At 47.1% G+C, this 25,323-nt stretch overlaps 1 protein-coding gene and 1 long non-coding RNA gene across 3 annotated transcripts in view; one reads left to right on the top strand and one right to left on the bottom strand.

The window, feature by feature from the left end:
* The window catches only part of MAP4K5 (mitogen-activated protein kinase kinase kinase kinase 5), a 90,529-nt gene that overhangs the window by 4,931 nt on the left and 60,275 nt on the right, over nt 1–25,323 (top strand). For both annotated transcript variants that reach the window (XM_081018734.1, XM_081018733.1), the window contains exon 2: nt 3,624–3,919. In XM_081018734.1, the coding sequence (XP_080874860.1) occupies nt 3,812–3,919 (108 nt within the window). In that variant the 5' untranslated portion in view covers nt 3,624–3,811. The remainder of the gene's footprint in view (nt 1–3,623; nt 3,920–25,323) is intronic.
* Nucleotides 1–25,323, bottom strand: part of LOC308470520 — a 215,454-nt gene that overhangs the window by 140,873 nt on the left and 49,258 nt on the right. The window lies entirely within an intron of this gene.

The following is a 25,323-nucleotide window of genomic DNA, read 5'->3' as shown; positions in this document are numbered from 1 at the left end:
CCTGGTCGGAGGAAAGACCTATAGGCATGTCAAGGCAGGGATGCAAACATTAAAGACAAGAGCCTTCTGGTTCCTGGGAATCCAGTGATTGTGCATAGCCAATCCCATGCCACTGCCTGCAAGACCAGATCACCATCTGGGGCCGTCTCCCAGTCTTGGTATCTGTTCTCCAAAGGGAGCCTTAATGCTCTCTCTTCCCCATCTCTCCAGCTATCAAGGGTTATTAGACTTTTCTGCTGTTCAGAACCAGGCAGCTGGCACTCCCCTGTTGTGGTCATTGACTTATTTGTTTGCTTAAGGTGTTTCTGCACTCCCCCCCCCCGAGGGGTTTACAATGTAGTGCTTTTTGTGTTTCTGTCTGCGTAAGGCCCAGAGCTGGGTTCCGTCATCCGTCGTTCCATAGGCAGCTTTTAACAGCCATTGCACCATTTCCCCATTGCACATTTCCTTGGTGTGTCCAGAAGATCAAAAGATCGCTGTGGCCCAGATGCCCGAGTGGGCATGTAACCTGCCTTGGACACTGCAGTTGGGATGCTTCTGAGCTGACTGATGTTTCTGTCCCTGTGCCTTCAGGGAGGGGCTGAACACAGCCAATGAACGTGTAAACCTTTTGAAGGGACCTTGATACTGCAGCTGTTATTATTCTTTTTTTTATACATTTTTATTAATTTTTTAACATATCATTTCCAACAATCATTTAACATAACTTCTTATCTTATACAATATTTTAGACTTCCATCAACAACCTCTGAAGATTTTCCGTTCTTTATCACTTATTCTGCATTTCTTAATTTCTCTATTACTTTTAATTATCATTAACTAATAGTTCTCTTCACGGTCTTCGTTGCAATATTTCACATAATCCTCCTTACAGAACTTCTTGCAGCCCTACTAGTGTAATCTGTTTATTACAGTTGCTTTTCAAATAATTCAAATATTTACCCCAGTCTTCTAAGAATCTCTGGTCCCGCAGGTTTCGAATCTTTCCTGTTAATTTATCTAATTCTGCATAGTCCATTGCTTTCATTTGCCACTCTTCTTGCTTCCATTTTTGTGCCAGTAGTAGTCTTGCTGCCGTTATTGCATATAAAAACAATTTACAGTCCTGTTTGTTAATGTCCTCACCTACAATGCCAAGTAAAAATGCTTCTGGAAATATAAATGTATATTTCAACATCTTTTTCATCTTATTATATGTCATTTCCCAGAAGTTCCCTGCAGCTGTAATTATTCTCATCCATGTACAGTAATCTTTGGTAGGGCTGCTTTCATTCATGATTTCACAGTGTGTGGACAGAAGAAACTGATATGTAACACCTGCCAGGCTAAGAATCTTGAGTTGCATTTAAGAAGGACCCAAGTTCCTAAGAGATGTGCTTGCAGCATTTTATAACAAGATTTGCATCTGTGTAGGAAATAGATGTTATTAAGTAATGGAATATCAACTCCAGTGTGGGCCAATTGCTATTTACTCTCCCAACATTATGAGGGATGTTCACAAGTGTCTGCCTTCTCTTGCTCCAGAGGGAGCTCCTTGCAATCTGTCCCTCTGGACAATTAGTATTTTATTGGTCTCATTATGTTCCTATTTCATTTAGGCTTTGAAAGTGTTCAAGCATCAGCTGGCACACTCTTGAAGTGTAGTTGGTTTGGGGTACCACATGAGTTCTAGTCACTGGGGGCAAAGTGACCCCCCAAGACAATTTCTTCCTGGAACTAATAGAAGGATGGGTATATTCCCTTCCAGGGAGTCAGATGTATTCTGAGAGAAGAAAGATGAGCTTATAGATATGAGAAAAATAAACAGAATCAATGATGAACGCAGCAAAATTCACAGAGGGCACAGAGTTTCATTTATACAGAGACTTTGAGTTATGTGGCGCAGAGTTTTAGCTGTTCTTTAGTGCATGTCTTTTTAATTTGGACAAGCGAGATGTTGTGATGGAGCCTGGCCTGTGCTCCCAGTACCCTCATAAGGCTCTGTTATTTTGGCAGATGAGTTTGGCCTTGTTTGGGCGTGACATATGGTGTCCCATGTTGCTGGAAGTTTTAAGTCTCGCCTCAGCTGCGAAAGTGGCAAGGTTTTTTTCTCTCCACGTCAGCCCTCTCATTTGCGATATGCAGATAACGCTACTGGCATTGGGTTCTTGTAGTAAGTCACGGGTTTCCAGCCTTTTTGGCCCATGGGCACATTTGCAAACTGGAGAAACTCTGGTGGACAATACTAGATGTACATGCATCCTGTGACCAAACACACCCCACAGCTACCATAGGATGCTTCTTTCAAGCCTAATCTCTGGGGCAGGGAAGGAAGGGCACCAGGGAAGGCCTCTGTGGGGGTCAGGTTGGTAGCCCGTGTCAAGCGTTTGAAATACTATTATTTATTAATTTTATATCCCGCCCTTCCTCCCAAAGGAGCCCAAGGCGACACCATGCACAGTAGCGCTAAAACAATACAGCTAAAAATAGGAAGCTGAAAACCACTTTAAAGCCTCTAAAACATTTAAAAGCAATCACATACCCCTCACAGCTAGTAATCTCAAGGTTGCTAGGAACAGTATCTTTGCCATCAAACGCCTGGAAGACAGACGTACCTCACCAGGGTGGGCATCGCAGAAACTGCCTCCAAGAAGGCTCTGTCGCGGGTCAGTGCCAACTGGGAAGCAGCCAATGGCAGCACTGCCCTTGCCACTGACTGCCTTCGAAGACAGAACCGTGGGTTAGCTAGCCTGGGTTGGTGAGGCTGTTTTTTGTGGCCTGAGGCCAGGTGAGGGGACCCTCCTCTGCCAGTTACAGACAGCAGGGCAGCAGTTTGTCATCCGAGGCCCTTCTCTATGTCCCTTCTCCCTGAGAGGTTTGGAGGGTGGCAACAAGAGAATGGGCCTTTTTTGTGGTCACCCCCTGTCTGTGGAATACTCTCCCCAGGGAGGCTCGCCTGGCGCCATCATTACCTGTCCTTAGGCACCAGGCAAAAACATTCCTCTTTACCCAGGCCTTTAGCTGTTAAATAATATTTGCCCTGTTAAAGCTATCATTAGGATTATTTTATTGCTATGCTGTCTGTTATTATGCTTTTTACAGTCAAACCTCGGTTTTCAAACGTCTCAGCTGCCAAACACCGGAAACCCGGAAGTTAATGCTTCTGTTTTTGATCACGCCTTGGAAGTCAAATGGCTTCCAAGGCGTATTTTTCATTTTTTTCTGTTGACTTTGCAGCCAGCCCCTTGATCCTCGGTTTTCAAACGTTTCAGGAGTTGAACGGACTTCCGGAATGGATTATGTTCGAAAATCGAGGTTCCACTGTATTATGTTTTTATTATTGATGCTCTGTAAAATGTGTCCGTAATGTTGTACAGCACCCTCGGATCTTTTGATGTTATCATTGTTACTATTACTATTTATTTGATTTATAATAATTGTTGGAAAGATCCAACCCATGGGCCACAGTTTTTCAGATTTTTCTCTTGCGCAGGCCCATTGAAGTGAATGGAATCTGCACAGCAGGGTTGCCCCGTGTTAGCTAGCAGGGATTCCATTTGGATTTTCTGCCTGAACCACCGGAGTGCCTTGACTACCTTTCAACAAGCTCTCATGCATGTTCCTTTCCCCCCTAAATCTTCTAGGTCCGAAGAAGAGTGGACAGAAGCCATGCCTGCCGCCAGGGGATCACCTTGCTAGGACCTTGCTCGTGTTGCTTCCTCGGTATCGCAAAAGCCAGAAGCAGGGAAGGCAGAGGCGGCTGCACACCATTCCTGTTCCCCCTCGTGGAGGGGGGGCAGGGAGGAGGAAGTGGAGGCTGCATTAACGGACAATGGATCCTCTGGCCCGCTCGAGTGGGGATATTATGCGGCGGAATCCACAGCAAGACTACGAGCTGGTGCAGCGTGTGGGGAGCGGCACTTACGGAGATGTCTACAAGGTGAGAGTCCAAATGCCAAGGCCTTTTCTGCAGCGGTCATTTCCGTTGCAAATTGGGATTTCTATCTTCCTGCCTCATGTGGCAGCTTGGGCTCCTTTACCGTTAAGGAAGGGCAAAATCAACATACGGTCATACCTCGAGTTGAATGTGCTTCGGGTTGAGCGCATTAGAGTTGCGCTCTGCGGCAACCTGGAAGTAACGGAGCGCGTTACTTCCGGGTTTCACCGCTCGCGCGTGCACAGACACTCAAAATGACGTCATGCGCATGTGCGGAAGCGGCGAAACGCGACACGCGCGGACACGCCATCGCGTCTTGCACTCCGTTCGGGATGCGAACGGGGCTCCGGAACAGATCCCGTTAGCATCCCAAGGTACCACTGTAACTGCTTCTGTGGGGAGAGTCGTGGGCATGGTAGCTGGTCTCTTCACCCCACTTTTGCATTGGAAGTCGCATTTTCACCAGCCTACAGAATTGTTACAATATGCAGATTCAAGCAGCCTTCTTAAATTATACAAATCAACCCTTTTTGTGTGTTGGGTGGGCTTCACCTAGCGAACCCCATCAGTGGAAGCCCTGCGTGAGGATTTCTGCTTGCACAAGGGAGTTGCCCCCTCCCCTTCATCTGCCCCCTTTGCCCCCTGAAATTGGCTCAGAACCTCCAGAACAGCAGGTTCAGGGTGGGGGCTCATCGCTTCATCTGACAAGCTGATATGCCTGTGCAGACAGAACATTGGTACACAGCCCAAGGCTGAATTCCACCCGCTGCTCCCCAGGTTTTGTCACAGGATTGGTTGGCATTTCTTAATGGGGCTTTTGCTCATTGTTCTCTCCACCCCAACACTGTAAAACAGTTTGAAATGGAGGAAAGGAGAGCAACTTGGATTAAGAACTCTGCAAACCCGGAAGTAGGTGTTTTGGTTTGTGAACTTTGCCTTGGAATAAGAACATGTTTCGCTTCCTGTTGAGTGTGTTCCATTTGTAAATTGAGTCCCCCGCTGCTATGGGAAAGCATGCCTTGGTTTAAGAACGCTTTGGTTTAAGAACGGACTTCCGGAACGGATTAAGTTCATAAACCAAGGTACCTCTGTGCTTGTTCAGCATTAATTTTGAAACCCTGGCTCTGGCGCAAGTGAGGATTCTTTATTCAGTGCTGATAAATGAGGCTGCTGTTAGAAAGCTGGAATGCTTTTTTCTGACTAGCGAAGAGAGGAGAATTCCCCATAATTTTTCTTTAAAAAAAGAATGGTTTGCTGCCTGATTTAGCTCCGAGGAAAGAGGCAATTGGTCGGAGGTAGCCTGGTGGACTGGGCAGGTTGGGGGTAGGAAAAGAAGAAACTGGATCTGCAATGGGAGGGATCAGGGTTGTTGGAGGCGGAGATCATCCATGCTTGTCTAAGAAAATTGTGACATCCCTGAAATCTGCTCAATTGCCACAGGTCCCCTTCCATCACTGCAGCGCGATTGACCTCAGTTTTGTCTTCTCCTTGTGCCCTTCACTTCTTCATGAGTATACTCAGTTGGACTTTTGACTTGATTTTATATGACTAGGTATCGTCCCACATTAAATGTGATAGTCAGAGGCTGTGAGGCAAAGTGAAGTGGAGACGTTTAGATGCTTTGAAGAGCAGCGGCAGCAGGGCAGGAGACAAGCTGGATCCGTCCCATGAGTCGCAATCCCCTGGGAAGTTCTCCTGCACAAAACCCAGTGGGAAGGAGCAGACGGCTGCTCACTAGACTTGTGCAGGGGTGAATTTCCCACTGAATGAAGGAGGAGGCATGGTTGTGATTTTTCACCTCTGGCTCCAAATATCTTGGATCTGATCTGGTCCATGTTGGACTGTGGTCACAGTGACTGCTGCCCCAAAGGTTTGCTCCACAAACTTTTAATAAACTTGACCTACAAGTCAGCTAAGTGAAGTGCAGCTTTAAACGCTGATTAATTCTGCTTCTTTTATATCATGGGTAGGCAAACTAAGGCCCGGGGACCAGATCCGGCCCAATCACTTTCTAAATCCAGCCTGCGGACGGGAATCAGCGTGTTTTTACATGAGTAGAATGTGTCCTTTTATTTAAAATGCATCTCTGGGTTATTTGTGGGGCATAGGAATTCGTTCATTTTTTCCCCTTCAAAATATAGTCTCCCCCCCCCCCCAAGGTCTGAGGGACAGTGGACCGGCCCCCTGCTGAAAAAGTTTGCTGACCCCTGTTATATGCTTCAAACTGTTACGGTGTTCTGTAAACAGTCCTTTGAGCTTTGTGAATTTAATGCTTATTGCAGAATTGCAGAATCCTCAAAAATGCAGTTTTCATTAAAAAAAAATAAATAAATTACTAACTAAATTTTATAATCCGGCTTTTGGCTCAAGGAACACCAGGGTGGTGAATGAAATAAAACCACCTTTAAAATATCAAGACACTGAAGCAATGAAACACACAAATAAATTCCCATGTGTGCCAGCTGCAGAGATGGGGGAGAGCGGCTCCTGTAGCCTTAGAAGGCAACAAAACAGGCCTTAGGCCCAACTGGCAATGCTTCTATAATGGTGAGGTTGCCATTGCTATGTGGCCCCTTCCCCTGCCGTTCAGATGATGGTGATGATATTTGATATTTGTATATTGCCCATCTGACTAGGTTCCCCCAGCTGCTCTGGGTAGCTTCCAGCAAAATGTAAAAACAAATTAAAACATCAGCCATTAACAACTTCCCTAAACAGGGCTGCCTTCAGATGTCTTCTAAAAGTCAGGTACAGTGTTACCTCAGGTTAAGTACTTAATTCGTTCTGGAGGTCCGTTCTTAACCTGAAACTGTTCTTAACCTGAAGCACCACTTTAGCTAATGGGGCCTCCTGCTACTGCCGCGCCGCCGGAGCACGATTTCTGTTCTCATCCTGAAGCAAAGTTCTTAACCCGAGGTACTATTTCTGGGTCAGCGGAGTCTGTAACCTGAAGCGTATGTAATCTGAAGCGTATGTAACCCAAGGTACCACTGTAGCTGTTTATTTCCTTGATATCTGATTGGAGGGCATTCCACAGGGCGGGTGCCACCACCGAGAAGGCCCTCTGCCTGGTTCCCTGTAACCTCACATCTCACAGGGAGGGAACTGCCAGAAGGCCCTCGGAGCTGGACCTCAGTGTCTGGGATGAATGATGGGGGTAGAGATGCTCCTCCAGGTATGCTGGGCTGAGGCCATTTAAGATGAGCAGAGGAAGATAATATTGGAGACAGAGAGAGCAGGTTGGGAGGAGCCGGTGATGTGGTTGTTATTGCCCCAAAGGCAGGAGACTTTGGTGTTCGGCACAGCCCCAGAGGCCAACAGATAAGGTCAAGTTATGCAGATAAGTTATAGTTTCGCTTTGTGGGGGGGACGGGGGGGGTCCGTTTTTATGTCTTGGATGATTTTAAAGTCTTTTGGTGTTTTCCGTTGTGCTTTTTTTATTGTTATGTGAGATTCTTCTCTTAAAAAGCGGGATAAAAATTGGTTAAATAAATAATTCAGATAAAAGAAATAGGCTTTTCCTTGGCATGGAATTAGAATTTTTGTAGTAAGCACTGCTGCCCTTAATTAACTGGCTGCTTCATATGTGCTCATTTTAATAAAGGAATCCTTTTTTTTTTTTTTACTTTGTCAAAAAAGAGGCCCCTGCATCACTTTGGCCTAAGTCAACCTGAACTTGATTTGATTTTAAAGCGGTGCACTTATCATTCTATATGAAGAAACATTGTGTTTTAACACATTGGGTGAAGCATTACAAAGTATTAAAAAGCTGCAGAACTCTTGACTAAAAACTGCTGACTTCTGTATTCCTGACCCTCTCAAAGCAGGTGACTGTATATTTGTCTCTCTCTTGTGGGAATGTGGCATTTATAGGGTCAGATTAAAAGGACACAAGTTGATCCCTAGGTTAAGAATAGCTCACAGGAAGCACATTAACGTGCACAGGCAGCTTGCAGCATGACTGGAGTTCAGATACGCCCAATTCCAGGGGTGCTTGTTTTGGTTGCTCTAATTCCATTTCCATCTTTGCTCAGGATTGTTCATATGGGCTGCCCTGGTTCTGGAACTGGTACCCAGTGGGACACTTCTGTTAATGCAAAGCCTGCTTGCTGCTCCTGGCAAAAATGCACAGAGCTTTCTTACCTTGTGCTGTCCGTCGAGGCTTGCAGCACTTCTCCAAGGTCTCAGGCAGCAGAAAAATGTGATTTTCTCACAGGAAAGCAGAGCACACTAGCCAGATGACATTTCTGGTATGCATAAGTGTTGTAGGGATAGGATAGGCAGAATAAGATCCAAGAGAGGCAGTGCGATGGGTGCTTTTCATGGTATTCTTATTGATATTGTAAACGTGGTCCTCAGAAAGTTTTCAGAAGAGCAGGATGTCAGTGTCTTCATTAAAAGGTAAAGGAACCCCTGACAGTTAAGTCCAGTTGCGAATGACTCTGGGGTTGTGGCGCTCATCTCACTTTACAGGCCAAGGGAGTCGGCGTTTGTCCACAGACAGTTTTTCCGGGTCATGTGGCCAGGAGGACTAAGCCACTTCTGGCACAACAGAACACCCACACCAGAGCGCACGGAAATGCCGCTTACCTTCCCTCCAGAGCGGTACCTATTAATCCACTTGCACTGTTTGGCGTGCTTTCGAACTGCTAGGTTGGCAGGAGCAGGGACCGAGCAACGGGAGCTCACCCCATCACAGGGATTCGAACCGCCGACCTTTTGATCGGCAAGCCCAAGGCTCAGTGGTTTAGACCACAGTGCCACCCGCATCCCATGTCTTCATTAAAGCAGGCTGCAATTGATGTAACCTGGCATCATGGCTAAAAGCTGAGAAGCGTTTGGTTCATGTCACCCTGTTGGGTGTGCAGACGGCCTAGGTGGCCACAAAAGTCAACTCCTCATTCAGACCCACCATTGCTTTCCCACCATCTGCAGTATCGATATGACAGTGCCAGCGATCTGCTTTGCAGCACTGTTGTAAGGCTTTTTGGCCCTTGGGGAAGGGCTGTAGCTTAGTAGCATAGCATCTGCTTTGCATGCACGAGGTCTCAGATTCAACCCTGGTAGCATCTCCAGGTAGGGCTGGGATCAGTGTTAGAAACTGGGATAGAAAAGCAAGGAGCCAAATGGCTTTTGGGACCTGGGTTGTGGGCGCCAAAACAGAATGTCTAGTCGCCATTGGGGGTGGGGGACGGCAACACTTTTTATTTATTATTTTTATAAGCATGAACTAATATGCAATTCACGTAAGTCACAAATGCAAAGTATTTGTTAGTTCATTGTCCCTAGTCCTGTATTCAAATGTAGGCTGAGGAGGTGGTGTGGTTTATGGATGGGTTTGAGTGCCATGCCTCCTCTCCCAAAGATATGTTTCTCCATATGTTAATTCTGCCCTGTCTTTTCTGGGAATCAAATCAGGCTGAGGCATAGGAAATTACTGAGGAATGTGTTTTCAGTGCAGGTGTCTTGGTGCTGAACCTTCAAAGTGTCTCAAAGTGTGAAAGGAGCCTCTTTGTTGCAGAGAATGTGTTCTGAAAGCTTTTTTGGATTTGACTCTGCATACATTCAGTTTGCAGGGAGAGAGTCATCTTGGCTGATTCTAAAATCCTCCCTTCATCTTTTAAGCCCATAGAACCTTGATTTGGAAGGGAGCAAAGGTCTTCTGGTTTAAGCCAAGACTGGCCTTCAGAGGCTGAATTATGTTCTTGTGTCCCTGTTGCTATTCCCAGAGGAGGTGCCTGGGACAGCCCCAGTTTTATTATTTATTATATGCATTTGTTGAGTTGCACACCAAAGTGTCTCAAAGTATCTGGATTGATAAAAATAGAAATAATGAAACATAGTAACACCAAATATGAAAACAGCAGCACAAGGCTCATCTAAAAACATAAAGGGAGCTAAACTTTCCCATCTCATTTAAAAGGGCGAGCACAAATATAACTAGTTGTCCTCCCAATGAAAAACCAAAGGCCTGGGTAAGCAAAGTTGTTTTTGCCTGGCACCTAAAAACAGACAGCAGTGGCTCCAGGCATGCTTCCCTGAGGAACCTACCACGGAAAAGGCGCATTCCTGTGCCACCACCATCCACATCTCCCTCGAGGAGGGCACACAGAAAAAGGGCCTCAGTTGATGACCACAGTGCCAGGGTTCATGTGGGGAGAAGCAGTCCTTGAGATGTTGGCGGCCGTGAGTCTCCAAACTGGCACTTTGAATTGTGCCTAGAAACTAATCGGTAGCACATCCAGTTGTGCCAAGATTGGGGCTATAAGCCCAGGTCTGCTTGCCTTAGCCAGCGGTCTGGCCACTGAATTCTGCACCAGCTGCAGTTTCTGAGGAGTCTTCAAATGCAATGTAGAACCTAGAGGTGACCAGAGCATAGATAACCTACGTTAGGCTGTCCCTATCCAGCTAGGGGCATAGCTGGGCCACCAGCCGAAGCTGATGGAAAACACTCTGCCACCTGAGGCTCATGTGACAGTGATGGATCTGGGAGTAACCCCATGCTACGCACCTGCTCCTTCAGAGGGAAGGTAGTGTCACCCAGAACAGTCTGAACCCTGCCCATCCAATCTAGGGAACCACCCACTAAATGTGCCTTTTTCTTACCTGGATTAAGCTTCCATTTATTGGGTCTCATCCAGTCTTTTACCAAGACCAGCCGTTGTTCTACAGCAGGGATGTCCAACAGGTCGATCACGATCTACCAGTCGATCACGGGGTGTCTTTGGTCGATCCTGGTCGATTGCGGGACCCCGACCCCCCTCCAAAATGCTCAACAACTCTGGCCCCCTAAAAAAGCTCAGCAACAGTAAGAGCTGTTCGACAGTGGAATTTGCTGCCAAGGAGTGTGGTGGAGTCTCCTTCTTTGGAGGTCTTTAAGCAGAGGCTTGACAACCATATGTCAGGAGTGCTCTGATGGTGTTTCCTGCTTGGCAGGGGGTTGGACTCGATGGCCCTTGTGGTCTCTTCCAACTCTATGATTCTATGATTCTAACTCTGGTCAATACAATGGGTATTGTGTTTTTTTAGTGGGAGTAGATTGCAGTCTCTCGGAAGTTGGACATCCCTGTTCTACAGCATCCGCTGCCACACCTGCAGATGTAAAGGAGAAATAGGACTGCATATCATCAGCATATAGGAACACTGGAAGCTGCCTTCTACTGAGCCAGACCATTCTCCCATCTAGTCAGTGGCAGCGGTTCTCTGAGGTTTCAGACTCGGGTACATCCCCAGCCCTACACTGGGCTAGGAGCTAGAGCCTTTGCCCTGACAATGCCCGCCATTGAACAGCACGAGGGATAAGATCGAATTCTGCAGCACCCAACACGCAAGCTCAATGGTCCTGAACACCCTCCCTCCGCACTACCCTTCGGAGACAGCCATCCAAGTAGGACTGAAACCACCACAAACCAACGCTGCCACTTGGGGAGAATGCTGTGGCCGATGGTATCAAAAGCTGCAGAGAAATCAAGGAGAATTAACAGGGACACTCTCCCCCTGATTTTCTCCTGACAAAGGATATCAAGCAGGATGATTAAGTCAGCTTCCATGCCAAGACAGGACCTGAACCCTGATCGAAATAGTTATGGGAAATCAGTCGGGGAAAGAGGTAGGGCAACAGATAGCCTGTGGAGGGGGGAGGAAGAATGGGATTGGCAAGCAAAAGAAAGGGTGGGAAGCTGCGATTTATAGATCCAACTTGGTTCCTGCATAGCTTGTTTCTGGGTGCATTTTTACTACAAAAGGCAGGTGGGATTCTTACTAGGAAGAAGAAGAAGAAGAGTTTGGATTTGATATCCCGCTTTACCTAAGGAGTCTCAAAGCGGCTAACAATCTCCTTTCCCTTCCTTCCCCACAACAAACACTCTGTGAGGTGAGTGAGGCTGAGAGACTTCAGAGAAGTGTGACTGGCCCAAGGTCACCCAGCAGCTGCATGTGGAGGAGCGGGGAAGCGAACCCGGTTCACCAGATTACGAGTCCACCATTCTTAACCACTACACCACACTGGCCTGTGGGAAGCAGGGAAACAGTCCAGATTTGCTGGCCCTGAAAGTAAAACCATTCCCCCACCCCCCAAGAAGATCATAGCTGTTCAGAGAAGGGAGAAGCACTTTCCACCAAACATCTAACATGACGGGAGCTGTCTTAGCTGCTTAGTCTCCCCCCCCGGCTGCACAGGCAACCTGTCGTCTGTGATTAGAGACTTTACTCTGGAAAACCATGTCACACGCTCATCTTAATGCCTTTCTTTTATCATTGTACTACCTCTCTGTTGGGTTACTGGGTAGAGTTTAGGTAAGGGGCATCAGGCTTGAGCTTGTCCACACAACTGAGAGTCGTCGTTTGCACTCAGGAGCAAGGAAATGCATGCTTTTGGGGGCATGCCTTCTTGTCAGTCGCTTTCAGTGCTGGGCTGTGCACAGCTGAGCACGTAAGAAGAATCCTGCAGCTGTATCAGACCAGTTGGCCTTTTAGTCCAGCAACCTGTTGGCATGGTAGCCAACCAGATTCCTTGTGGGAAGAGTGCAGGCAGGACCTGAGTGCAACAGGACCCTCCCCTGTGGATTCCAGCGACGAGTATCCAGTTTGTGTTCGCTTGTGTTCCCCGGTAACTGGTATCCAGAGGCTGTGTATCATAATGGAGGTAGCCAGTGGGCTTATATAGTATCTGTTGAGTAACTCAGCATTGGGCCAAGAGGCTTCTGGTTGAGTTCTGGCTAATTTTGATGACCACTCTGAGCCCTAAATACCTGTTGCTTTTGACCAGAGAGCCGGACAAGCACCTTTTCTGGACCTAATATAACTGAACATGATGCATGGGGTGCTGCTTGCCATCACGGTCCTCTGCATCTGGTACTGAGCACAGAATTCTGCTTCCTAAGGAATTCAGTTGATGGTTTGGTGTTGGGTTGGGTTGGATTAGGATTTTAATCAGGTTTTTAGCCCTTCTAGTTGCAGAGGTAACACATGCTGTCAGTCACTGCTGGACGAGGAAATTCTTTTTTTTTTTTTAATAAATTTTTATTATTTTCCTTATACATACTTTTACAATACATTACAATAAATCACTTAAATACTTTTAGCTCTGCCGAGCTTGCGACTTCCTTCCATCTCTTCAGCGAGTATCCCTTATTTTCTTAAATGGCGTATTCTATTTTTTTTAACCCTTATATCTGTCATACATTGTAAGAGCTATTTCAGTCCTGCCAGTGTTCTTAAATTTTTACAAGTATCCTTTATATACACCATAAATTTACTCCAACTTTCTTGAAACCTCTGATCGTCCTGATCCCGAATTCTTCCCGTCAGTTTGGCTAACTCCGCGTAGCTCATCATTTTCGTCTGCCACTCCGCAATAGTAGGAATTTCTTGTAGTTTCCAATTTTGGGCAAGCATATTTCTTGCTGCTGCTGTGGCATACAAAAAAAGTATTTGGTTCACTTTCTTAATTTCCTTCCCCATCAAACCCAGCAAGAAGGCTTCTGGTTTTTTGGGAAAGGTGTATTTAAATATTTTCTTAAGTCCATTATAAATTAGTTCCCAAACGTTCTTAACTTTGTGACAAGTCCATCACATGTGATAAAAGTCACCGTCGGCCTCTTTGCATTTCCAACATTTTTTGTCCTTTAGCTGGGTGAGGAAATTCATGTCTACTGTGGAGTTCAGTCCCACACAGGCTATCTGCACAGTCTTCCCTGGAGCAAAGCCAGGGGGCTAAGAGCTTGGTGTGACTCTGGGTGGCCATCCCAGTTCAGGCAGAGGCCTCGCTAGGTGTCTGCAGACTTCTCAGTTGCTCAACTGTGTAATAATCAAATGCCGAGAGTGGGTGTGAATATGTGATGCATTGCACAACCCTTTTTGCTGGTGCATAAGTGCAGCTAAGAATAATCAGGTTGCCTCTCCCCGCCCCCCCCATCTGCCAGCATGTAGTGTTTTGTGGACTGGCAGATATTTCTGACTTAGTCTTTTGATCTCAGAACTGGCTAGCAAGCACTGTCTCTGCTATCTGCTCCAGGTGATATTCCCATGGCAGCAGGGTTGAGCAGGAGATTCGCCACCCAAGTGTGGCCAGACCGGAATGCTTTGCAGTTCAGTGGCCCCTGCCTGTACGTATCAAGCAGAGGCAGAATGAATTGTGTGCAGAAGCAGACAGAAAGCTGGTATACAGTATTGGTTGGGAGGCTGAGCTAGGAACCAAGAAGCCCATTCTTCAAACCCCCACTCTAGCAAGAACTCATGTGTCACTTTAACCAAGGTTAGGGCTAACCAGGGTAAGATGCTTGTTAACAACCCTGGTTAAGGGGGGAACCTAGTTAGCCTTATGTGCAATTAACAGTGCAATGCTCACCATGGCGAAGACCAAGGAGGTTAATTTGTGCTCCAAAGAGGAAAAGGCTGGGAGAAGAAGTGTGCTGCTTAACCATGGATTAGCAGGCGTACTAGGTGTCTGTCTTGGATGCTTTAGTTGGTATTCCTGCACTGTACAGGGTTGGACTACATGACCCTCAGGGTCCCTTCCAACTCTACAATTTTATGATTCTGTGTGTCTGCCACTCCTGAAATGTCTTAATGGCTGCTGCTCAGACAGTTCAAGAGTCAAATCCTGCTTGCTTGCTTGCTGGATCTGGAGGGCTGCTAGTTGTTAGTGTTAAATCAGAAGATACCTTCTTTTCATGTTACATTTTGGCTAAGCTGCTAGGATTTTTCAAATCATTTCTGGATGGCTAGGCCAGAGACCTAGATTTGCTTTTGTTGCCTCTGGCTGTCAGAGACAGGAGTTTGCCTGCATTTAAGATACTTAACAGAAAGGCCCGGTGGTTGTCAGGCTCAATATGGAAAAGTTAGAAGAAAGATTCCTCTCCGTTGGGCTCTTTTTTTAAAAGCTACATATGCAATTTATCTTTTGGTAACCAGGCTGTTGAGAATGGCATAGTATACAGTATTTGTATCTGTTCCACTTGTGCAGCAGAACCTATACCCCTACGCTTTGTGCACCCCCTAAAGCTGTTCTAGGGGTTCTCCTACTCTCCGGAGCAGATTGGGGGAGGGCGAGGGGGGGAGAGGGGAGAAAGTCCCCTTGCACTAGTGGTAATCCTTGCACTGACAGAACAATTTAGTAGAATACCACCCTATTATTATTATTATTATTATTATTATTATTATTACTATTATTATTATTCATTAAATTTTTATCCCACCCTTCATCCAAGGATTACAGGGCAGTTTACAGTATAAAAACATAAAAATATATAACATAGTAACAAACAAAAACAATATGCCCCCACAGTTTAAAAAGGCCATAGATTGTTTAATTAGCCAAATAAATCTTGATTCCCACCCACCCTCTTTTAGGACTCACACAATAAAATACGTGTGCAGGGCGGGCAGGGGGCAGGAAGACAGAAGCCCCCTTGTGGGCTAGTATCACTTGTAGACTTATTTGCAAGGCCAACTTGAAGATAAGTGGTTGTTGTTTTAATTCGTTTACTTAGCTAATCAAAATTGACATCTAGGTGTTTCACACTGGGTATTAGTTGCCCTGCTGTAGTGTACAACAGTGTTTGTGCAATCATATTGGTGAAAAGCTATACAAAGGAGCTACTTCTGGGTGGAGCTGAGGCAGCAGTCGGGTACAATTCTCTGGCGTTTGACTAAGCATCTGTTGCATAATGGCTTTGGGTTCGCTCCAAGCATTTCAGTGCTGTATGCACATGGCAGTGGCATGGTTTGTGCAAAGTTTGCAACTCTGCAGCTTATATGTCCTCTTGAAAGATTTTTGTGTGCCACAATGCAACTATAATCCCTCACAGGTTGGGAAGTCACCACTCCCTGCCCCACATTGGGGTCTTTCCATGACTCCAGCTCACCCCATGAAAGCAAATGTGCTCAGGAAGGAAGAGGAAAGTGAAAGGAAAAGAGCAGCCATTGGAAGATGGTAAGAATGAGAAAGATGGAAGCTTAGATGAGAGAAGTGAGCATAGGGAACATTTCTGCTTGGGAATAATCTTGCCTTTTTTATCAGATTGTAGTAGAAATTTACACTTGCCCACTTACCTTCCTGGAAAATGTGCAATCTTGCAGGTGTAAGATAACCCCACAAATAAGTTTTAGCTTACAAAAAAGGACTAAGCCACCACGTGTACCCGTGTCACTCATGTGTGTGAAGCCTTTAAAAGTTTCTTCACCATCAGAGGCAACCAGTTTATTAAAGCCCTGCAACACAGCTGCAGCCGAGGGCAGCCTTCCCCAACCAAATGCCCTCCAGTTGTTTTGGAGCACAACTCCCATCGGCCAACTCTCCTCAGCCCCGGGCTGGTGGAAGTTGCAGCCCAAGACATCTGGAAAGCTTGGCTTAGAGTGGGAGGGAGAGCTCAGTTCTGTTAATCATCTAATGCTCATTCGCCACTGGGCTTTGCTGCCAAACTTGTTCCTCTTGCACCAGCCATGCCCAGCAGGCAGTTATGTAAGGGACCTGAATTCAGATTGCTGGATTTGGGCATTGGCCCCTGCAGGTCTCAGAAAGATAAAGCCTTTCTCTACTCTGCGCAGCTCTTGACGTCAACAAACTACCTGTTGAGGCCTGCAGCTTGCTAGGTGGCAACTAGGTCAGGAGCTACCTGATTATTTTGCCGGAGGGCAAAGTAAGACTCCCGTCAAGGGCTTCTGCACAAAGACAGGCATGACTTTTGAAAAATTGCAATGCCATAAAAGAGACGGTGTGGGCTTGGATGTGGCAAAGTGGGGCCAGCGGAGGCCAAGGTGGGACCCTCTCTCACTAGGTAGCGCAGCTGCTTTGCAAATGGGTGTGGATGTCCTAGGCTTAGTTTCTAGCATCTCTGCTGGTGAGGCTGGGAAACATCTCAGCCAGATCCCTCCTAGAGCTGTTGTTGGGCAGAGTAAGTTGTGTTGAACTGTTGTTCTGATTCAGCTTCATGGGGTCAGGTCACCGACTCTCCTTGAGCTTCTCAGGGAAAAGGTTCAGCTTCAACCCATACACTTCTCAATGTGGGGCTTAAAGGCTGTTGCTTTGTCACGCTGGAAGTGTAGAATCCCTACTAATCCCACACCTGACACACTTAGGTGGTTCAGTGCCTTACATTGGCTGTCTCCATCCTTGCAACAGCCTTGCATGCTCTGTCTCCATCGCTCCTGTTCTGTAAGCAGGGAGCTGCAGGGGTTGGGGGAGAGGGAGACAGAGACTTTGCTCAAGGCTGCAGAATTAGGTCTTGCTAAAGAAAAGAGGAAATCCCAGGACCGGTCAACGCATTTTGGTGTGCTCCCCACCCCCGCCAGTTAATTTGTATGGGGTACAATTAGAGATGGAGAAGTCTGTCAGTTTCAGTTTCTCAGTTTTCTTTTCTTCGATTCAGTTCTCCACATTGCTGCATTAGTTTGCTATATTTTTAATGAGAATTTCTTAGCATTTCAGTGCACATGTCTCCTAATACACACATGTTTAGATATAGTTTTGCTTTGATATATGTAATTATGCAAGCAGTTTCTCCAGCACATTTCTGTGCGTTGTTTCCTGCAATAAATGCATTTTCTACATACTTCCTCCTAATGGACACATTTCTGTATAGGCTTTTCACTTCAAGAATGGCATCACTGAATTTGGGGAAGTGCAAATGTCAAAAGAGAGCCGCATTTCTGTTTACTTTACTGTTTTGGGAAGTGCAGATTAGATAGGCTCACGTTACACTGCAGACCAGATGGCGTTCCGCCCCTACTTTCCCTATTCCTAGGTGAGATCCCCTGGGAAGTTCCCGTCTCCTCCTTTCAACCACCTCCCATTGATTTCAGCATGAGATTCTGCCGAAGATCTGTTCTGTCCAGAAAGCCGGCCAGTAAGTATTTTTATTGGGTCCATGGCTCAGAGGAACTCAGGAAGCTGCTTTATTCTGAGTCAGACCATTTGGTCCATCTAGCTCAGTCTTGTCTGCACGGGCCGACAGCAGCTCTCCAGAGTTTCCAGATGGTGGATATTACCAGTCTCTCTGGATTGAACCCGGGACCTTCTGTATTCCAAGCGGATGTGCTACCACTGAGCTGTGACCCTTCTCCTGTGGCTCAGATCTATCTGCCCTCCACTCCAGAATTCTTAAGCAATTCTACAGGGATCAAATGGTGTGTTATTCTACCTTCCCATCCCAACAGTTTTTTCTGGGCTGGATGGGAGACGGAGGCTCTGCGGTTGGGGAAGACTGATGTGGAGGGTGAAAAATATTCCATGTGTGTCAGCCCATAGTCTTTGCTAGCTTAGCAGGCTTTGTTGTCCAGGCCTTCAATTTCGAGGTACAGTAGTACCTCGGGTTACATACGCTTCAGGTTACATACGCTTCAGGTTACAGACTCCACTAAATAGTGCTTCAGGTTAAGAACTTTGCTTCAGGATGAGAACAGAAATTGTGCTCCGGCGGCGCGGCAGCAGCAGGAGGCCCCATTAGCTAAAGTGGTGCTTCAGGTTAAGAACAGTTTCAGGTTAAGAACGGACCTCCAGAACGAATTAAGTACTTAACCCGAGGTACCACCGTACTCAGGGCTCGGTCCCGCCACTCGACCTCGACCCAAGGCAGGAGCTGGATGTCTTCCTTTTCAAACATGGCTGGTCTCTGTAAACTGAATGTCACCTGAGAAGGGTTGTGCTGCCTGGAGCCAGTTGATATTCATGCAACTTTTCTCTCTCTCTCCCACTCCTTTGATTTTCTAACCATATTCCTAGTTCAGACTAGGAGATGCTTGTGCTCTCACTCTCTCTCCCCTGCTCTGTCTTCCTCTCCTTCCTGGCCTGGTGTGTTGTGCTGTTTCCAGCTGGCCTTGCGAGTGCTGGAATTGTACGTTGGAAAAAGGCAGTCTGCAGTCTGGCGGAGCACCTCTGTGCACTGTGTTGGGTGCTTTGCATGTGGAAGGTTTGATACATGGCACCTTCCAGTTAAAAGGGCCAGGTTGTAGGTGATGAAGACCCTGGAGAGCTGCTGGCAGCCAGAAGGGGCTGTGCTGGGCTAGGGGGTTTGATGTGGTGTGAAGGCAGCTTCATATCACATAGATTGTGCTAGACTAGTGCAACAAGCGATGGGCCAGAAGACAGTGTTTGGGAAGAAATGCAGGAAATAGCACTGTGTAGGATAGGAATGGTTCGGAGGAGAAAAATCTGCCGTGTCTAGACATGCCTTGCCATCTGGCTGTATCTGCTGGAGATCTGAACTTCTGGAACTGCTAGATGAATTGTTGATGGTCCCCCAAAGCAGAGCCTGTTCTGTTCCTCACCCTCTTCCCACACGGCTGGCTTCGTTCTCCTTTGCCAAGTTGAACTAGCTGTGTTCTAGGATTTTGTACTTCCGCTTGGTATCATTTTTCATTTTTTTAAGTTTTGTCTTTTGTTACTGATTCGTATTTCATGTCATTTTAGCAGTTATTCTGAGTCACCTGGGGAGCTCCTGCTTGGGCTGAAAGGCAGGACGGAAGTGTTTCTTTCTCCTCCTCTCGTTAACCTTCAGTTGGAATTTGCACCACCCTGAAAGTCTCTTATGGTTTAGGTGGGTTTTTTTTGTTGTTTGCTGTCATTAACTCAAGAAGACAAACCTGTTTGGGTAGTGTGCAAATCTTGCAGAAGGTCAAGAATTTGGTTCCTGTTCTTCTGTGCCTTCTTAAATAAAATTCTGGACTGCAGTTCCAGAGCAGCGGTGGGGAGAAGTTGGATCTGAATCTGCTGGTAGATCTTGGGGTGGTTTGCAGTAGATCACCAATGATTTCTACACGTTTTTCATAGGTTTTCCCATGTTTCCCGTCCACACTGGTGGCGGCGCTTGCAAGAACGTTCCTGTGCTGTGTTCTCTGCTGCCTCCCTTCACTCACTGTCTTCCACTACCATATCCCATTCTGGGAATTTCTGTACCTGAGGATGTGAACATTAAAATAAATCATTATTATGATTTTTTACACCCAAAGTGCAAAAGATCAGAGGTTATCAGGCTTTATTTATCAAGCTCCCCAACATGCAGAGTAGAGACTTATCCCTTTTGGGCGGGGCTGGAGGTGGGGACAGCATGCATTTCTGTTTGGTGAGGGTTTTTGTTTTGTTTTAACGCCTGTGGATACCAGTTCCTGGGGAGCACAAATGGGGAGAGGGCTGCTATTGTGCCCTGGTCCTGCTCACGGGTTTGCCCTCTGTGGGAAACAGGTCCTGACAGGCAGGGGCGAACGAAGGCTAGCCGACACCTGGGGCGGGGCAAACCATCGGCTGCGCGCACATAGCGGTTTGCCACCAGCACCGCTCAAGCGCTGTATGGACAGTGGCAGGATCCTCTGCTCACGGCAGCAGCCACGAATGGAGGGTCCTCCACATGTGGCTGCGGTGGCACGATGGCTGCTTGCACCGCCGTGCCCGGGGGTGGTGGGGTGAGCACCCCGTGGGGTGCCTTTTTGTCACACACCCCGACATGGCACCTGGGGCGCACCGCCCCCCCCTTGTGATGCCAATGCTGACAGGATTATGCCCTTGGACTATTCCATCAGGGCTCTCCTTAAGGTCCTAATTGAATTGCATTTGCCCTTTTGTATTTGAATGACTCCTACAGATACCTTACTATATTTTTATGGCTGCTATTTTAAAATTGTTGTTACTTGCTAGATATGCTATTTTAGTTTCTTTTTAAAAAAAAGCTTTTTCGCTTCTTCTGTAAATTAATTTGGTCTGTGACAGTAAAAGCCTATATATTTCCAATAAATACATAAATAAATAGAACCTGGGACCACCTGCGTGGTCCTCCTAGGGCATTCTGCCTAGTAACCATTAGGAGCCTAATCCTCCATGAATCTGCCTAAATCCTCTTTTGAAGCCCTCCTTGCCAGAGTGAATTCCATAGCCATAGATGATGAGGATGATTTTATTATTTGAATCCCCACCCATCTGACTGGGTTGTCTCAGCCACCTGGGTACCTTCAGGTGTCTTCTAAAAGTTGCACAGTTATTTATCTCCTTGACATCTGTTGGGAAGGTGGGTGTGACTACCAAGATGGCCCTCTGCCTGGTTCCCTATAACCTCACTTCGCACAGGGGGGGAACCGCCAGAAGGCCCTTGGAGCTGGACCTCAGTGTCCGGGCAGAATGATGGGGGTGGAGATGCTCCTTCAGGGCTACTGGGCCGGTGCCATTTAAGGACTGTGCTCTGCCTTCACAGTTGAAGGCAGCAATCCTTCTGAATCCCAGTTGCCGGAGACCACAGGAGGGGAGAAAGTTCTCTTGTACTCAGATCCTGCTTGCTGGTTTCCCACTGAGGCATCTGGTCAGCCACTGTGAGAACAGGATGCTGGACTAGATGGGCCATTGGCCTGATTCAGCAGGCTTTTCTTATGTTCTTACATTTAACTATAGTCATACCTTGGGTTACAGACGCTTCGGGTTGCGCGATTTCGGGTTGCGCACTCCTCCGAACCCGTAAGTACCGGAACGGGTTACTTCCGGGTTTCGGCGCTTTGCACATGCATAGAAGCACTAAATCACACTTTGCACATGCACAGAAGTGCCGAATCGCAACCCGAGCATCTACTGTATAGTTTAACCCTGTATGAAACCCACAAGCAGGACCTGAGGGCGCATCAGTCCCCACCATAATCTTGAAATATACATTTGCGGTTTGGGGGAGGGGAAGCAAAATAATGGTCTTTCCCCCCCTGTTTGCCTGTTCCCCTCCCCTTCCCACGTGTGTGTGTGTGTTGTTGCTGTTCCTGCTGCTGTTGTTGTTTCTTTCCTTGAAAAGGAGCAGGGGTGCCAGTTCCAAGAGACAGATCCCTTTAACGGTTGCGAGTCTGTAAAGTCTCTGTTTCGGCTGTGTTTTCTGAAAAGCCCAAACGCCCTCCACGGCGATAATAATGGAGCCTGTCACGGCTCTGTCTCTCCGAGCTCCAGCTGGGGTGGTTAGGGCACAGAATCCACAATGGCCTCTGGCAGAGCTTTAAAAATGAAAAGAACTACAGCTACAAAGGCCGCCGGGGCTCCCTTTTCCCCCCTGGCAGCCGGCGCTGGCTTCATATTTGCTTAACTTGTGGGCACCAAACGCCCAGATGAGTAAGGGAATACCAGTGGGTGGTGAATGACTGCATCTTGGAAATGGTTCCAGGGGTGGCCAGCCCCAAGCTGTTTACTCTGTGCCTTCGCACTGGGCCTTTTCGCTCGGTGGCCGTGCAGGGCAGGGGAAGGGAGCGGAAGGTGCCACAGGCCAGATTTTGGCCAGGGCTGGGAGTGGGTATTAATCTGGAGGGGGGGGTGCCAGCAGTGGGGAAGCCTCCAGCCTGCCAAACTGTTCTAGGCAAACCTTGGGAGATCCTCGTTGATATGTTTCAACACAGGAGGGTCTGTGCAGAGCTAGAGACAGTGTTAGAAACTAGCTAGGCGCCAGGCATGTTTTGCAAGTTGGCACAGGTCCTGTTGTGACCACGTGGAGATCTCTGGAAGCCAGGTTGGCACCTAGGGAAAGCAAAATTTCACTTAGAGAAGGATCTGAAATATTTCCTTTGAAATATTTGTTTTATTCTGGATGTTTTATTTGTTGTTTTAATGTCTTGTAAACTGCTTTGAGATTTGCTCTTTAGAATATAAAGCATTATAGAAATGAAATGAAAAACAGCAACAACAAATCCCTAGGTTTAAGGTGCCGTTTGGCAATTAGATTGTATATTTGAGTTTCTAACACTGGTTAGAGCAGGTTTCCTTTTTAAAGCATGCATTTTATTGATTCTCAGTGTACAGGAAAGAAAAAATAAACAGTACAAAACACGGAGTGCAGATTATCTTTCACAAAATGAAGTTACAGTGCCACACAGAGTTACATCTTATCCAGGAATCAGATCTCTCCATAATGGTACATGTGTCACAGGCAGTTCAGTTAAGGTGGCAAACTTATTAACATAAGCGAGAAACATAAACCAGGTATTCTCAAACTTGCCTTCTTAACCTGACCTCTAGCCACCCTGCTATGCTGAGCTAACCTCTCCGGTAACGCCATTTCCCAGACTCTGGCGAAACGGTTTTGTGTCATAAGCCCTAATTGAGCTGCAAATTCCACCCTAGCAGCCACCAATAAAAACGTTGTCAAATCCTTAAAATAACCTCCAGATTGATTTCATTTCCTAATGCGAGGAGAGCCAGTAAGTCCCGAGTTGGTTTCTGGGGACTAAAGGAATGTAGAAAGGGGGGGTTATATTGAGTCAGGTCATGTGCTCCATCTAACTTAGTATTGCCCACACTGACTGGCAGTGGCTCTCTGGGTTTTCAGACAGGGACCTCTCCCAGCCTTACCTGCAGATGCTGGGAATGGAAGCTGGCACCTTCTGCCCACAAAAACAGGTGCTCCACCGGGGGGGGGGAGTAAATGAGGATGTAGGACAGGCACAGGGAACCTGTGGCCCTCCAGCGCCCCCTTCTCCCTTGGCTGTGTGCTGTTGACCCAAGCGCTCCTTGGTAGCTGGAGGCCACGAGGCTTCTGCTCACTGCCCAGCCGACTTGACGCTGGCTTGGAATCTGCGTTCCGAAAGCAGCCTTGCTTCTCAATCTTTAAGCGAAGGTGGTGCGAAAGAGAGGCAAGTTCGTAGCCCTCGTGGTTTTGTGAAGATGTGTGAGCTACAGAGGAGACAAGGCCATCCATAACTTTGCTTCTCCTCTAAGGAAAAAGCAAATTCTGAACACGGAATTGGTATCTACAGCCACAGCAGGCACTGTAACTGTCCAGCGGTTTGACTTCACCCCTGAAGGCACACTCTTCCATATTGTCTCCCGAGACAGACAAATGGCAACCATCAGAAAAAATGCAAACCAATTTATTATGTATTCTACCCTGAAAATAGAGGGTACAGAAACAGAAGAAGAAGAGGAGGAGTTTGGATTTGATATCCCGTTTTATCACTACCCGAAGGAGTCTCAAAGCGGCTAACAATCTCCTTTCCCTTCCTCCCCCACAACAAACACTCTGTGGGGTGAGTGGGGCTGAGAGACTTCAAAGAAGTGTGACTGGCCCAGGGTTACCCAGCAGCTGCATGTGGAGGAGCGGGGAAGCGAACCTGGTTCACCAGATTATGAGTCTACCACTCTTAACCACTACACCACACTGGGGCAGGGAGCGGCAGCAGAGGGTCTCTAGAAGCAGAGAATCATAGTCATAGGGGGCTGAAGGAAGGTGATGGGAGGAGGGGTGAAGAGGGGTGCAAGCCAGCAGAAGAATTAAGCAAAATGGGAAGCTGTGTAAATGTGCTTCATTTATTCAGGAGACTGAAGCTGGGTTTGCATCTACAGTCGTACCTTGGTTCTCAAATGCCTTGGTACTCGAACGTTTTGGCTCCCGAACGCCAAAAACCCAGAAGTGCCATATTTTTCCGTGTATAAGACGCCCCCATGTATAAGACGACCCCTATTTTTTGAGCCCCAAATTAAGAAATAAATGAAATAAAACACACATTCCGTGTATCAGACGACCCCCAATTTCAAACTTAAAAATTTGGGGGGAAATATAGTCTTATACATGGGAAAATACAGCAAGTGTTCTGGTTTTCGAATGTTCTGTGGAACCCGAACGTCCAATGCGACTTCTGTGGCTTCCGCTGCTTTCAGTTGAGTGCAGGAAGCTCCTGCAGCCAATCAGAAGCTGCGCCTTGGTTTTCGAACATTTTCGGAAGTCAAACAGACTTCCGGAATGGATTACGTTCCAGAACCAAGGTATGACTGTATATAAATTAAATCAGAAGGGAGGAAATGGAATTTAGCTGCAAGCTAAGCTGGAGATGCTTCAATGCTCCTGGGGAGGCCTGTACAACTTCTGATTGGCCAGGACCAGCGGATGTGCACTATGGTCTAGCAGGGGCTCCCCAAACTATTTGGGCTGGTGGATTCAGGTTGTATAGGCCTGGCAATGGGGTGTCTTGTGCTGATAGCCAGTGTGGTATAGTGTCAGGCTAGGACTTGGGAGACCAGGGTTCAAATCCCCACTCAACCATGAAGCTCACTGGGTGACCTTGGACCAGCCGCTGCCCCTCGGCCTAACCTCCTTCGCAGGATTGTTTGTGGGGATTAAATGAGGAGGGGGAGAACCATGTATGCCACTCCGAACGCTTGGGAGAAAAAGTAGGGATATAGATGCAAATAACAGAACTGTGGTTCTGGGCACCACAGTTCAAGAAGGACATTGACAAACTGGAACGTGTCCAGAGGAGGGCAACCAAAATGGTCAAAGGCCTGGAAACGATGCCTTATGAGGAACGGCTAAGGGAGCTGGGCATGTTTAGCCTGGAGAAGAGGAGGTTAAGGGGTGATATGATAGCCATGTTCAAATATATAAAAGGATGTCACATAGAGGAGGGAGAAAGGTTGTTTTCTGCTGCTCCAGAGAAGCGGACACGGAGCAATGGATCCAAACTAC

This window comes from Podarcis pityusensis, assembly GCF_964106645.2.
Source record: "Podarcis pityusensis genome assembly, chromosome: 1".
Lineage (NCBI taxonomy): Eukaryota > Metazoa > Chordata > Lepidosauria > Squamata > Lacertidae > Podarcis > Podarcis pityusensis.
The sequence above is the reverse complement of the archived record's forward strand: the minus strand, read 5'-3'. Positions and strand labels throughout refer to the sequence as shown.